Below are 14,492 nucleotides of genomic sequence, written 5' to 3'. Positions count from 1 at the left end.
TTTCTTCTTGCTAGAAAACAAATGAAGATGCAATTGATTTTGATTATACTGTTCTACTCCATGAATTCTCAACACAGGTAAAACAAAACGGTATATAGAACTGTTTAAACCACAAGTTTTTGCAGATCATAATATTTTAGAACTCTTATTTCCCAGGAAATGATTCCCTGTCATATTCACTTGGTCTGGTACCCCGGCAAACCACTGAAGGTGAAGTACCACTGTCAAGAGCTACAGACACCAGAAGAAGCCTCTGGAACTGAAGAGGCATCAGCTGTGGCACCGACAGAGCTTAGTAATTTCTGAAAAGCAAAAAAGATCTGTTTATATCAAATTCTGAACAAAATGATTATACTAAATAGCCTAAGTCATTATTCTAGTAAAATAGCCAAGGTATAAGGCATTCTAATCATTTGGGAAAGCCTGTGATTACAAGTAAATACTCAAAAATTAAAAGATACTGGGATTTTTGTTTTTCGATTGGTTTGGTTTAGTTTTTAACTGTGGGAGCACATGCAAACTGAACTCTGCTCAGTGCTAAACAGTTACTCTGCAGGTTCCTCAGGGTTTCAGCCCTAAAATGTAAAACCAAGTCAGTCAGTGTATGCTGCAGCTGGACCAGTATTTTAAAAACATAACAATAAAACTGAAGGTCACATCTATAAATCTGCATTTCTCAATATTTTGAACATATTGTAGCTAACTATTCTGTGTTGTTAAATTGCTTCTACCTAGTATGTAAAAAAGATAATATATTTCAATGAAAGCAAATTGTAGGGAAAATATTACCTGTTTAAAAGGAACTTTACTATGTTTTATGATTTTGAGCAAGTATTCCTTTTAAATTTGATATCTACTTTTAAATGTTTGTTTCTAAATAAAATGTTACATGTGTTTGTAGAGATTTGTCTATATAGGCAAAATTTGTGCTAAGCTGGAATTAAAGGATATTTATATATTAATAAAAACTTTACAAATAAAAAGAGTGTCTCAGAGATAAAGCCGAGTGTCTGCAAACATGTATTAAATCGAACAGTGATATAACTGAAAGTACATAAAGTATTTACAATTTTCATTTGTACGGACAACTTGGACCCAGTGTTGGCCTAAGTAATTTATAAAAACAAACACAATATGTACCATTATCAGCTTTGTGGAGTACCTCCCCAAGGCAGGAAGAATTGATCCAGGAAATGTGGCCAGCGTTTGCCTCTCAAAATTAGTATTTAATGGAATGCTTATATTCATGTCTCAAAACCCCTAGCCGGGTTCCTTGATCAGTAGCTGGTTAGGAAGCATCAGCCTTTTTAAAACATAGCAAAATGTTACCTTTATGTCTGTAGTAGAAAACTGAAAAAGTTTATACTAAATAGAAAAAATTTTAAGACATGGACTCTTACAAAATAAAAGTAAGATGAATTATACTGTTACTTTTTAGCAGAGGCAGATCATGTATTATTCTGTTTAAAACCCCAACCCCTCTGCATTCATCTTCCCAACATCCTCTGGATTTAAGGACTGTAAGTTTTCCAAAGCACTGGAAACAATCATTTAAAGAAAACATCAGATCTCCCACATATATGATAATGCAGAGAAAATACTTTCCCTAAGATATCAAACAATCTAGTGATAAACAATGCCAGAACCAAGTAATAAACTCTTCTAACTGAAGTTCCCTAAATATCTTGGGGAAAAAAGTGCCAAGAGCATTATAAGAGCATATTCAATGTCCTGTGATTTTTAATCTTTCAGTGTCACGTTAAGAGCTAGAAAGGGGTTTCAGCTTTCTTGTCTCAACTTTCTAAAAGTCCTCTCATCCTTGTAAAGGCATTTTAAATTAGTGAGATTAGGCTCACAAATGTGATCATAATTCAATCAGGTAAGGAAGCTAAGGTGGTAACCCTTTAACAGATTTCGGTATAATAGATTATGAAGGTGAATTCTACACATATGACATACAAAAAGATTACCTAATTTATAAATTTACAAAACCTATAAGTTAAACCAACTAAAAATTTCTCAATTTTACCACCAGAACATCTTTTCTAGCACAAACTCTAGAACTCCTGACTTGATTTTACTAATACTGATTTTGCTAGCTAACAGAGGAGAAAAATTACTTCATCTGCCTTGACATAAAATGAAAACCTCTAAATTCCCTAAGCCCTCTTTTATTCATTAAGAGTCTAAAGAATTCTGAATCACTCTGACCCCATGACAGTCACAGAGAGCATCACATTTATTTTCCTGATCTCTTTAGAATTTTCAAAAATTTTAAGACATACAAAATAACACAAGGATTTTGCCTGCATTCCATTGGATTCTACTTACAGTTTTGTTTTCCTACCTGAGTTATGAATAGTTAGAAGTTAAGCAAGTTCTTCTGAAAGTCAATTGGAAGTTTCTATATTGGCCCTTGAATGGCAGTGCTTCATGACATGTGAGTTTATCACACTGATTTCTCTCAGCTTAGAAAATGCTATGACCTGTTCTGTGACCTTTCCTAACTTTCAAAGTGCTATAGTCACTAGCATGCTGCCTGGCACTTATTTGAAAGGATAGATGAACCCATGCTCACAATAAATTGCCTGTGAAAACATGAACTATTTCAGCGATGCATTACAGTTTTATCTGAAGACGCTTTAAGCAGCAATTAAAGCTCTAATTCAAAAACTGACAGTTCCAGCAATGCAAGTAGATGTTTTCTACAAAGGGATATATTCCTACATGTCACAATTTACTACTTACCTGGTGGCTGCCTCACTTCACTGGCATCAATTTTAAGTCTCATCCAGATTTCAAAAGTATTAAAATCTGAAAAACCCTAAAATTTCAGTATTAAATTTTAGTGACTTCACAACGTAAATCTAAGAGTGAGCAAGGAGGCAAGGAATAACAGAAAATTGACTGTACATCTTTAAAGATAAACTTACCAAGCTAAGAACCAACAGCCCAATCACTAACCTCACACAAAAGAATACTAATAATGTGACACATCTGAACAAATCCTGCATTCATGTTTTGGAGGTACACGTTATACTGCAATGGTCTTTAACCTTGCCTGTATACTAGAATAAGCTGGAAAACTTTTGATCTTGATGCAAAGAATCAGAGTATCTAGGGGTTGGCCTGGGTATTTCTCTTTAAAGCTCCCCAAGTGATTTTTAAAGTGCTGCCAGGGTTGCGAATCAGGGCGCTACTGCAGCAGGCCTAGTGCTGCTACCATTCTCCAACACGAATCATGCTGTCTTTAAATTAGCCAACAATCATCCTTTACAACAGTAGTATAAAAGAAACCCTCATTTATGAATGTTCTCATTAATTTTTTCCTTATACAGACTTTGGCTGGTATGTGGTCTTTACCAACTCTAACCAAACTAATGAGTTAACAAAAGATGTGGGTTCTGGTCCTGGATGGGTTCCTATGTGATCCTATTCTAGTTACTCCCACCAGCTGGGCCTGTGTCATTGCCTGTGAAACGCTGGTGTTCTGTTAGATATCTTGACTCTTTTCTGGCACCGTATCTTCATAACCAAAATGTTTTAACAAGTTAAAAGCACTTCCAAATTTATCCATCTTAGTTCTAATATTTCTGACTGTTAGCAACAGCAAGAGGAACTGTGCTAAATTCTATGAAGGTATTTCCTCATCAGGAACAATATTCAAAGTCAGTGTGAATAGCATGAGATGCTGATGAAATGCCAAAGCAACACAATTTTTCAGGCTTGATGCTACTGTAGCAACAGACATATTCATGGGAAAATGCACTTGGTTTGATAAGTATCATAACTGCATTATCAATTTGAAAAGTTAATGAGCTGTGTGGTCTTCGATAAGTTATTTACCTTACTCTGTGCTTTTGCCTCCTCTATTACAAAATGGTCATAATAATAGTACCTAGTTTCATAGGGTTGTGAAAACTAAAATGGATAATGCATTTAAAGCATTTAACAAATGCCTTGAAAACATTTGCTCAATACTTTTTAAAGGTCTTTTTTTCTAGGAACCTGAAGTTATAGAGCCAAATCTACAAATCAAGAAAAACAAAGGAATTTAAAACAGTTATTTCATGTCTACTATCCACTAAGGGAAAGGACTAGGATATGTCTTTCACATCAGATGGTTTTTGGATGAAGCAGTTCTGCACAATATGGTAGAACTCCCTGGCAATGTCCAACATTCTCTAGCTTAACATTTGTTCTTTCACAATCTCAATGAATACAATATATGATACATTCCAGCAGACTCTAATTCAACTAGCATTTAATAGGTAGATGAAATAGACTAGCCACCAACCCTGTAGGTTATTAGTTCCAAGCTGCAGAAACAGTAAAATGAACATAGACAAGAATAGCATATGCAAGGGCCTTTTTTTTTTTTTTTACCTCACAGGTCTGCAAAAAAGTAACATTTATACTCCTAAAAACAAGCAGTTCAAAATCTGCAGAAGCCACAAACTGAAGCAATCAGCTCTATATAAAACAGCTAGAAATTTAGCTAGCATTAGAAAATCTGTAAAGTGTTCTCCACTTGTTTTTAAGAAAACACTTTATCCCTGGGCCTCATTTATTTCATAATGAAGTTTGCACCTTTTCATCTCCCTCACCTATTTCACCCCTCCTGCCCCTCCCTCCCCTCTGACCACCATCTACTGGGTTGTTCTCTGCATCTGTGAGGCTGTTTCCATTTTGTTATGTTTGTTCACTTGTTTTGCTTTTTAGACTCCACATTTAAGTAAAATCATACACTATTTGTCTTTCTCTGACTTATTTCACTTAGCATGATACCCTCTACGGCTAGCTATCCAGGTTGTCACAAAGGAATCCACTCTTAAACAAAAAAGGTGATGCTCCAAGAAGTGTTATGATATATGCAATTCACTTTCAAGTATACAGCAAGACAACTTGAAGAATGGAAGTATGCAACATAGATGGACAACAAACAAAAAGCAAATATGACAAAACAAATTATTATCCGATAAACACTTAACAAAATTGTTCATTGTTGAGTCTAGATGGAAGGTATATGGCTGTTCTTTGTAATATTTTTTCAGCTTTTCTGTATGTTGAAAATCCTTATGAAAAAATGTGGACGTTTATACATGTTCTAAGCTTATTCAGTATAACAGAAATAAGTATCTTCCTCAAATAAATATTAAATATATTTCAGTAATAATCATATTTTATTTGAGGTATAAAACCAATCAACCATTGAGATATACACAGAATTAACTATGATATAACAGAAGCTCCTGAATATAATAGGAAGGGCTTCTAAAATTACTTCTTTTCAGGCTGAATTTATTCCATGAATCCATTAACATATCTAAACCTTGCAGATAAAGTTAGGCAACGAAGTGAGCAAAGTTAGTTCTTGGCGTTTCCTTTTTTTACAGGAAGTTGACCTGTAGCTTCCAAATACTTATTGATAAGGTCTTCTTGTGTAGCTGGTAAACATGGCTGATATCTGCAGTACTCCATTGTATATTCTCCCTTCCCCTGGGGGTTTAACACAAAAACAGAAACAAAAAGCAGATTTTTTTTTTTTTAAACGACTATCAAGTAAAGTCATGAAAAGACAAGATTTCACAAAAATGATGATTTTGCAGGATGGTCTCCTGAAGAACACTGAAGTAAAATTTAAACACTTGCTTACCTCTGTGCATGACCTAAGTTCAGTAGAATAACCAAACATTTCATTTAGAGGGACCTGAAAACATACACAGTAGGTATTTCAGCATTGCTTATTGAAAAATATTTGAGAAAAATACAGAGAAGACTTAGTCATTTAATTCCTTCCTTTAGACTCAGGATTCAACTAACTACTCCTGGTTTAAAAGAATTAAAAGCCAAATAGAAACCTGTTTTTGTTTTACCACAGTAGAAACCCTATTTGAAAATAATTTCATTTGACAGACACAACTAGAAACCCAATCTTTCAGTTTTACGGAGCAGACGGACACCACTAACAGCCGTCCCTCTCATCCCCACTCCACGCAGCTGCAGCTCAAGCACTCAGAAGTGTTTCTTCTGTGAAAATGTGAATACAACTTTCCCTTGGACTCCTCAATGATAGGCCATACGCCAAGGGTAGTGTCTTCTAAGAGGCCTTAGGTAACGTGATAAACCCTTTCTCCCATGAGATTTAAGTAAGGGACAGGCAAGGGAATTAAATATTATCCCAGTAAATTAGAACATAATAAAACGGCTATGCAAACAAAGCTATAATGAGAAAGGTAATTATGCATCTAAGAAAATGACATACTCACAAAAGGCCTACCTGAAATGAATCTTATTTTTAGATTTTGCACTTAAAGAGATACTCTAACAGCAAAGTACAGAAATTGCCACATACATATAAGCCACAAATTCAACACTCAGCCATGGAAATGTGCCAATCTGCTCTACAATTTCCAAAAACAAAAGCTAACTCTGATTTCCTCTTGTGGATAATAAAAGCAAGGTTGTCAGTGACTAACAGTACTTACATCTGCATATAGTGTAAAATAGTCCTCAATTCCATCTTGTCCCGTGATTATTCCATGGCGCCGGTTAATTCCTGCAATCACTGGTCCCTGAAATTCATTTGGAGCTACAACTTCCACAGACATAATAGGTTCAAGAATACATAATGTGGCATTTGCCAGGGCTAGGGTTTGAAAAAAAAATAAATTGGTTTATTAATCTTTAAACAAACTGGAACTCTTTCCTATCCACATATACAAAAGGGAAATAGAAAGTGCTCTCCCAAAGGTACACACATAAATGATAAGGTTAAAATATGTGATCTGGACTCATTCTTCTAGTAGCAGCAGCAGTCACTCTTCTAAATGGAACTTACAGTAAGACAACACTTAATTCTAATATTAGTATGCCCATTACATATTTTTATCCTAAAAATCATTAGGTTGCAGAAATAATATAAAAGGGTCTTAAAACAACATTCGATCAAGTCCCTTCCCATTTAAATTATGCAGTTGAGGGTTACTAATTCTTTCTGAAATCCTTCGGGAATAAAGACACTATCTGTTAAGCCTCTGACCAAGGTAAATCAATTCTTTCTTGCTGGTCCCTGGCAGACAGTTACTTATACTTGGAGACAATAATCAAGTCATGCCTGAGATATGTCTAGGCTAAACAATTTCAATACCCGATTGAGAATTAGAAAACCAAGTTTCTAGTTTCTGCTCTGCCTCTAATAAGTTATATGCCTTTTGGAAAAACACAATCTGTCCAGGTCATGTTTCTTCACCTACAAAATAAAGACATCGGCCTAGATGCTAAAGGCCATTTAAGCACTAAACCCCAATGTGTTTTTTATGTGTGTTTTTTTTAATTAAAAAAAACTTATTTTTTTAATCCCACTTAGTACATAACAAGAACACGTCTTACTGTGACAAATGCTGACTGAGGTTGAAAATGTAACAGTGTGGAGAGAATATAAAAAAACTTCAAACACTCATATTTAATTTGGACATTATGATAGTGTGGAATAATACTTCAGCCTCAGACTGGATGAATTATCTTTAAATAAAGACTTTAAGCATAACATGAAAAGGTGACAAAGAAAATGTTTTGTTTTAAAATAATCATAATTTTCCAAGCATCAATTTGTTTATAATAATCTAGTCGGCAATTATTCTTGTATATTCATTAAAGCACTTGTTCTAAAGACACTATTAGTTTAAGTGCAATAATTATAAGAACAGCCATTTAATATACTTGCATTTCTTTGAAATGTTTTCTAATTCAAATCATATCTTAGCTCAGACCTAACTGACTCATTACTCCTAATTCGTGAATTTTGTTCTGAAAAGAGGAATAACTGAACTCTGCAGACTCCTAAGTTTCATTAGCTAAGCCTGCAGAATTCTATGTAGACAGCTAAAGCAGTAGACTAAAAATTCTAGACTGCAGAAGAAGTTCTATTTCTTGTTAACTTCTTGGGTTACCACAACAGCAGAGCTTCCATGGCTCTAAATAAATGTAATTAATGCAGAAGAAGGTACCCGGAAAGAGAGATGTGAACAGACATATTAAAATTTAGTTACACATTATCTAGTGTTTTCAATAGGTCAGTAATATAAAAGAGCTAGAGTGTGAGACAGTCATATTCTAAAGAGAAAGAAGGGGCCAAGTATATAGTGTATAGTATATAATTGTTGAGGACGACCTGTCCAGTTCTGAGTTTCATATTCCCTCACCCTGCTCCTTTCAACTCCCTCTTTCTTCCTAAAACCACCTTCTGATTCACCTCGCCCTTATTCATGCTTTTCTCTGTCCCATTCCATATGACAAGATACCAGAGCTAAATTCATCCTGCCATTTTTTAATAGTCACATGGCAGCCAAGCCCTACAAGCAATTTTTCCGGAAGTAGAATAAAAAGCAAGTGAAAATACCCACACCATCACAGGACCTTTTAAGCCAAAGTGGTGCGTAGAGATGATAATGTTTCTATTTCAGTCCCCTAGGGATAAAGTTGATAACGCCAGGCTGGGTGCTAACAAGGTTGTGTGAGGAGGTGGTCAAGGGCTAGGCTCTGGTCTGGGTTTAACTCTCAGCTCCACCACTAACTAACATGTAACCTTGGGCCATTTGATTGACTACTCTTGAGTCTCAATTTTCTCATCTATAAGGCCACTGTTGAAGATATGATAATTCATGTACTCAACATAATACACAGCGCAAAAGTGATCTGTAAGCGTTATTATGACCACTCTGAGACCAAAAGCTGGCAAATGGGTGGCACTGCAGTGCTAGGTCAAAGGTAATGTGAAGGGAAGAGGGATTAGCCTTCACTATGCCCAAATATGTGTGTGCAAGTGTTTTCAAGTACATTCTCATCTAATACTTTGGCATTACTATCTCCAAACAGCCTGGACTTGCCCAGTTCCACAGAGTTAAGTATGAAGTAGAGCCAGCATTCAAACTCGAAGCCCAGGAGATCAGAAAGGGCACACTGCTGAGTAAATGAGCTAACGTGACTCTGGGTAGGCCTTTATTTCTCTTGTAGAGTAGCTACAAGTTCAATGTTTCTGCAGAGACCAAGCACAGCGGTCTAAAGATTGGCCATAGACAATGATGGCAACGGTTAATATCCACGGGGTGAAAACAGTCCCTGAAAGAACATTCAATTTCACGTTTCAGTTTTAGTTACATCACTGATTAATCTCAGGGGCAAAGTTTACATTGTGACTGAAAATAGTTCCAGTTTTCATTTTTTTTTTAATGAAAACTATGTGAGAATTTGAACGATTTTTCTTCCAATTTTGATAATAGAGAATAGCTCAAAAGTATAAGCTAATCTGATACTAAGCTCATTTATCAACATTTTCCACCCTAAAACTCTCACATGATAATCAGTGGAGGTATATGCATGCATGAAAAGCTGATTTTCTTAAGAGCCCAGAAAAAATTTCCTTTTACCCTTCTATCTTTCAGTCATGGAGAAATAAGAATCAGATGATGATACAGCAAAGTAATTCATTTTTCACACTTGCAACCTGTTTATTTGCACATATTTATCTGGCAAAAACCAATACTCCTCAACTCAATTATTATCTGGTGCTTTTCCTTTGCACCCCACCAGGCAATCATCACACATAACAGTATTTGTACACTTAAGTATTTACAAACTGAGTGTACATATTTACCTGTTTAGTTAATATGCATAAACATCCAGACTTTTTTCATGGCTATATATGTGTATGTTATGGGCATATAATCTATATTTATTTATATTTCATATAGGTACAATTAAAAAGGTTGAGGCTCTTTGTTAATTGATTTTACCAATTACCTTGCTTTATGTAACCTCTATCCAGGAAAGCTACCAATTTCCAGTCAAGAACCAGCATAGAACAGTTGGTGATTTCTAATTTGTTTTAACTATACTTTAAAAAAGTATCACAATGTATACGTTTATCAAATCATTACTTTAAATATTTTGCAGTTTTGTCAACTGCTCAATAAAGCTGAAAAAAAGAATATGAAGTGATTACAACCAATTTGCCAGTTTAAGATTTATTAAAGTGGTGAACCCCTAGAAGGCAAGAGGCAGGTGTTATCAGTACAATCTGAATCATGCCTAATAAAGTTTTATTTTCTTTGTGACTTTATTTCCCTTTTTCCTATTAATACAACTGACAGACTGTGACAAGGTTTCTAGATCATAAATTTTGAATGCATTTTTAATAGCTAGCTGGCATAAAGAAAATGGAGGATTCTCTCACCCTTTCACAACTGAGAAACAAACCCACAAATTACTAATGGCTCCCATTAGTTTAATTAAAATAAGGAATTAGCAACCTGGTCAAGGAATAAGCAACCTTCTCCAGCCATTGCCCCACACCTGGTCACAGATGCAAACAGACCAAAACCAACAAAGTCCAAAATTCATACAGTAACATCCTGATTTTCCGAATGTCTGGAAATGATGTGTTAGGATTAATTTTCTGCTATTTTGACCCTCTTTGACAAAAATATCTCTGAAATGTTTTGTGAATCATAATGTAATTCTCTGCAAAACGCCACTTATGGACATAACTAATGAATTACCATATAACGGATATGGAAGAGATGACAAAGAGAATGAATTTTCTGGCTCCCAGTTACAACGTAAAAGCCCCCAATGTCAAACTGCTGTGCCGTCATTTGCTTTTCTCTCTTAAAAGCAATGAATCAGATATATCTGCAATTGCTTAGGGTTCTGTTTCATCAGGGTTTTAACAGACATATTACTCTATGTGGAAAAGGTTGACAATTTTAGCAGTTTAACAAGAAGTCTGCACTGAGAATAAGGTTTACTGAATTCTTTCAAATGCCTAAAAGCCTACAATGTCATATATGAAAAAGTTGTTTACAAATTTATAGATTTTTTCTGACATCTGAAATCACTAAAAACAGGATGACTATAATGTTTCTTTAAAGTAATTCTGAGCATTTCTGTCTTCTCTATTAAAAGTAGAACGTACAGATTATCTATGAATTTAAACTTACAAAAAATACCAGGTAATTTAGGAGAACAAAGTAGGATTTTAATTTTGTAAGAAAGAAAACACAGTAATCTATCCTCACTTTGATTCTATGAATACTTGCCCAGAGCCTATCCATGTCCCCTGGTGTGCTGCTTACTGCTCTGGTGGGGTGGGGGTGGGGGGGGAATGAGAAGAAGACCTAACCAACACAGTGCTGCCTTCTGCGGCTCTGATGGTCCACCAGGGAAATAGATGCACTGATGTGGCAACTGCTAGACACAGCGTACCTTGTTTAAGAGCACCTTCTCCTGCGCGGATGAAAGAGATTTCATTGGAATCCACCATGTGATACGCTCCATCTTGCAGGACAAACCGGAGCCCAGAGAGCTTGTGACCAGACAGAGGGCCCTTCTCGCAGGCATCCAAAAACCCCTGTTAATGAATGAACACAACTTCTGGAGTGAGTGGGTTTCACTCACAGAAGCATTATGAAAAACCCCCAAACGTTTTAGTATTCAGAAGTGTAACATTTTTATGTATGCTATATTTCATTCTTTAAAAATAAATTTTTGTTTTAAGTTGAACAGCCTATTTAAGTATTATTATTGTGGAATCTAGATGAGCAATCCCTTGCAAAAGTCTATTACTTAAAGGTGAGAGCTGGTTTGAAAGTGATGCTGAGAGTGCTAGCAATCACTTTCTCAACCTTTTCTTCAAGAATTACTAAACTCTCATGATGCATTACAGAGACAGCATGATCTTAATTTTACAAGGAGGAAACAGAGGAAAGGCAAATCTAAGAAATTCTCTAAAATAAAACTTCAATCAAAACTAACATCTAATCAACAGCTGTGTCTTAAGCTCCTACTATATACCTATCACTGCTCTGCCTCATTGGCAGATCACTACCTAACAGCTTTAGTGTTATACAATGTCAGTAAGAACTAAAATTAAAAGCTAATTTCATTTTTCCAAAGCAATTCCTTTTTTAAAAAAGCAGCTTTATTGAGGTATAACTGATATACAATAAACCATACATATTTAAAAAGTACAATTTGATAAGTGTGCAATTTTTTTTTCCATTCAGTCACTTAAATACTCGTAGAGCTCCTACAATTCAAGATAGTTTTTCATGGCAAGACAATCACACAGCTGCACGTGTAGTACAATATATTTCTGACATTCAAAACTGTAAACTTTAAATGCTGAAAAATACCTGAGCTTTCCTTCACTTACATTAATCCTGGAGAATAAAAGATAATTTAAAAGTGTGTGAATGACAAACTATTGTCTTGAAATAAAGTATAATGAATGAAACAAACTAATCACAAAAAATGCTACCAAAATTAATGCTGAAGCCAAAATTATGATCTGTTAATAAAGATTTCTAAGTTAAAAGGTTAAAAAAACCTAAAAATCTCAATCTACAATAGACAGTTGCTAAAGGTTTACAACAGTCTTAAAGCCAGTTGACCTAGAAAGTCAACAAATCACTAGTAACCCATTATATGTGCAAATCACTTCACAATTCCCAAAGAAATATCAGAGTCTTATCTGATCCTTGAGTTTGTGAGGGGTTCGGAATTAAGTACTATATGCTCAGTTTACAAAAGAAAGTGGCTCTGAACACCATGATTTACCCAAGGGCATGTTAATCACTAGCAGAGATGAGGACAGCACCCAGGTGTTGGGAATCTTAATGAATGTACATTCTACTACATCAGTACACCTGAAACTTTCATAAACCCCTAACACCTACTGCAAATTTCAAGTGCTGATTATAATCAATGAAGTAGTTTCAATTTATCAAGAGAAATACAATAACCATGATTAAGAAACAGAATGACTTCCCCTCATCATCATAGCATATATTTATAGCTCTTGAACTTAATGATTCTAATCAGATGGAAACTTAATGAGAAAAAGCTGAACTGTAGTGAAAATGAACCACAGAAAACAATGTGATAGCAATGTGCTTTGATACCTAATAGACTGTTTTTGATTTTTTAAAAAATGCAATCAAGTTTTTTTTTGTTTGTTTTTACCTTTTCTACGGCAGGCACAAATTGCTTTGGAACATTTGACCCGAATGTTTCATCTGAAAACTCCAGCTTAGTGTAGTTCTCTGGGTCCAGAGGCTCCAGTACACCTATCACTTTTCCAAACTGGCCTGCACCACCTGATTGTTTTTTATGTGTAAACTCAAACCTGAAAGTAATTTAGGAAGAAGAAGAAAAAAATCAACATAGCATTATATAATCACCAAAATGAAATAACTCCTAATTTAAATGAAAAACCAACTCTCATCGTTTTTCCTTCAAATACGATGGCCTTGCTATAAAATTATTATAGAATTTATTTAAAAAGTAATCCTGTCCTTTCTGTTCTTACTTGGAGGTGAGGGTGGGGCACACCACCAAAGTAATCCATGGTTTTAATTCTGCTAATTCTGAATTTCACAAGTAGAAAGTAAAAGTCAACAAATTAAAATAAAAAGTCTGTGTAAGGTTCTTATTCTATTAATAGTAATCTACATTCCAAGAGCTTACCCATTTCTTTTGGAATGCCTCCCTTCCCTGGGACACAGTGTTCTCTCCTTAAATCTCTATGAGGACAATTACCTGAAAATAGGAGCTATGCAGTTAGTTCATTGAGATAGTTGCTATTTGATTTTACAACTTGTACACTATGGATTGAGAAAATATGAGAGAAGGGAGTTTCACGCGGAATAACTAACACCTGAAAATGATTAATGGCAAAATGATCATGATTAACATAAGTCATTCAAATAGACACAAAGGGCTTCCCTGGTGGCGCAGTGGTTGAGAGTTCGCCTGTTGATGCAGGGGACATGGGTTCGTGCCCCGGTTGCCGCGGAGCGGCTGGGCCCGTGAGCCATGGCCGCTGAGCCTGCGCGTCCGGAGCCTGTGCTCCGCAACGGGAGAGGCCACAACAGTGAGAGGCCCGCGTGTCGCAAAAAAAAAAAAAACAAAAAACAAACAAATAGACACACAGGTCAGTGTTTACTTGAAACTACTAATGACACCATAAATAGGATGAAATAATCACCTTACATGATACTAAATATATGTAAACACAGGCTACAATATCATTGAAAAAACATTTCATGAGTATCTACTGTTTGCAAGGCATTTTTCCTTTAAACTGAAACCTTCCTCAAGACCGTAAGATGTAAGAAGCTGGCTGCTTTCAAAGGTGTCTGCAGATAACTGCAGGTAAATGGGCATTAATGAGTGTGTGTTCCTGCGTACAGATCTGTGAATGGTTTGGAAGAAGTAAACAGCAAATTTCAGTAGACGTCAGCTTGGAATAAGCAGTTTCCATAGAGAGCCTAAGCGTGAATGTGCCTGATGAACTGCCTTTAAATAATCTTCCAGCAGCCAAGAGCTTCAGGATAGGCTGGGAAACAATGCTGAACGGTTGATTTTCCCGGGAGAGAAACAAACAGCTATCAGAACCGAGAGCAGGAAAAGGAGAAGAGAGACAACTGCCA

General features: G+C 35.6%; 2 protein-coding genes across 2 annotated transcripts in view; one reads left to right on the top strand and one right to left on the bottom strand.

Annotated features, from left to right (window-relative positions):
• RARRES1 (retinoic acid receptor responder 1) overlaps positions 1-460 on the top strand; it is a 39,963-nt gene extending 39,503 nt beyond the window's left edge. Inside the window, exons 5-6 of the mRNA XM_024740177.1 lie at positions 15-77; positions 157-460. Of these exons, the coding sequence (XP_024595945.1) occupies positions 15-77; positions 157-306 (213 nt within the window). The 3' untranslated portion in view covers positions 307-460. The remainder of the gene's footprint in view (positions 1-14; positions 78-156) is intronic.
• Positions 461-4,359: 3,899 nt separating this feature from the next.
• GFM1 (G elongation factor mitochondrial 1) overlaps positions 4,360-14,492 on the bottom strand; it is a 42,944-nt gene continuing 32,811 nt past the window's right edge. Inside the window, exons 14-18 of the mRNA XM_024740161.1 lie at positions 13,024-13,186; positions 11,266-11,410; positions 6,489-6,649; positions 5,657-5,710; positions 4,360-5,499 (exon numbers count right to left, since the gene is read on the bottom strand). Of these exons, the coding sequence (XP_024595929.1) occupies positions 5,368-5,499; positions 5,657-5,710; positions 6,489-6,649; positions 11,266-11,410; positions 13,024-13,186 (655 nt within the window). The 3' untranslated portion in view covers positions 4,360-5,367. The remainder of the gene's footprint in view (positions 5,500-5,656; positions 5,711-6,488; positions 6,650-11,265; positions 11,411-13,023; positions 13,187-14,492) is intronic.

Source organism: Neophocaena asiaeorientalis, unplaced genomic scaffold (genome assembly GCF_003031525.2).
Source record: "Neophocaena asiaeorientalis asiaeorientalis breed wild unplaced genomic scaffold, Neophocaena_asiaeorientalis_V1.1 scaffold50, whole genome shotgun sequence".
Taxonomy (NCBI): domain Eukaryota; kingdom Metazoa; phylum Chordata; class Mammalia; order Artiodactyla; family Phocoenidae; genus Neophocaena; species Neophocaena asiaeorientalis.
This window is presented reverse-complemented; position numbering and strand designations above follow the sequence as displayed.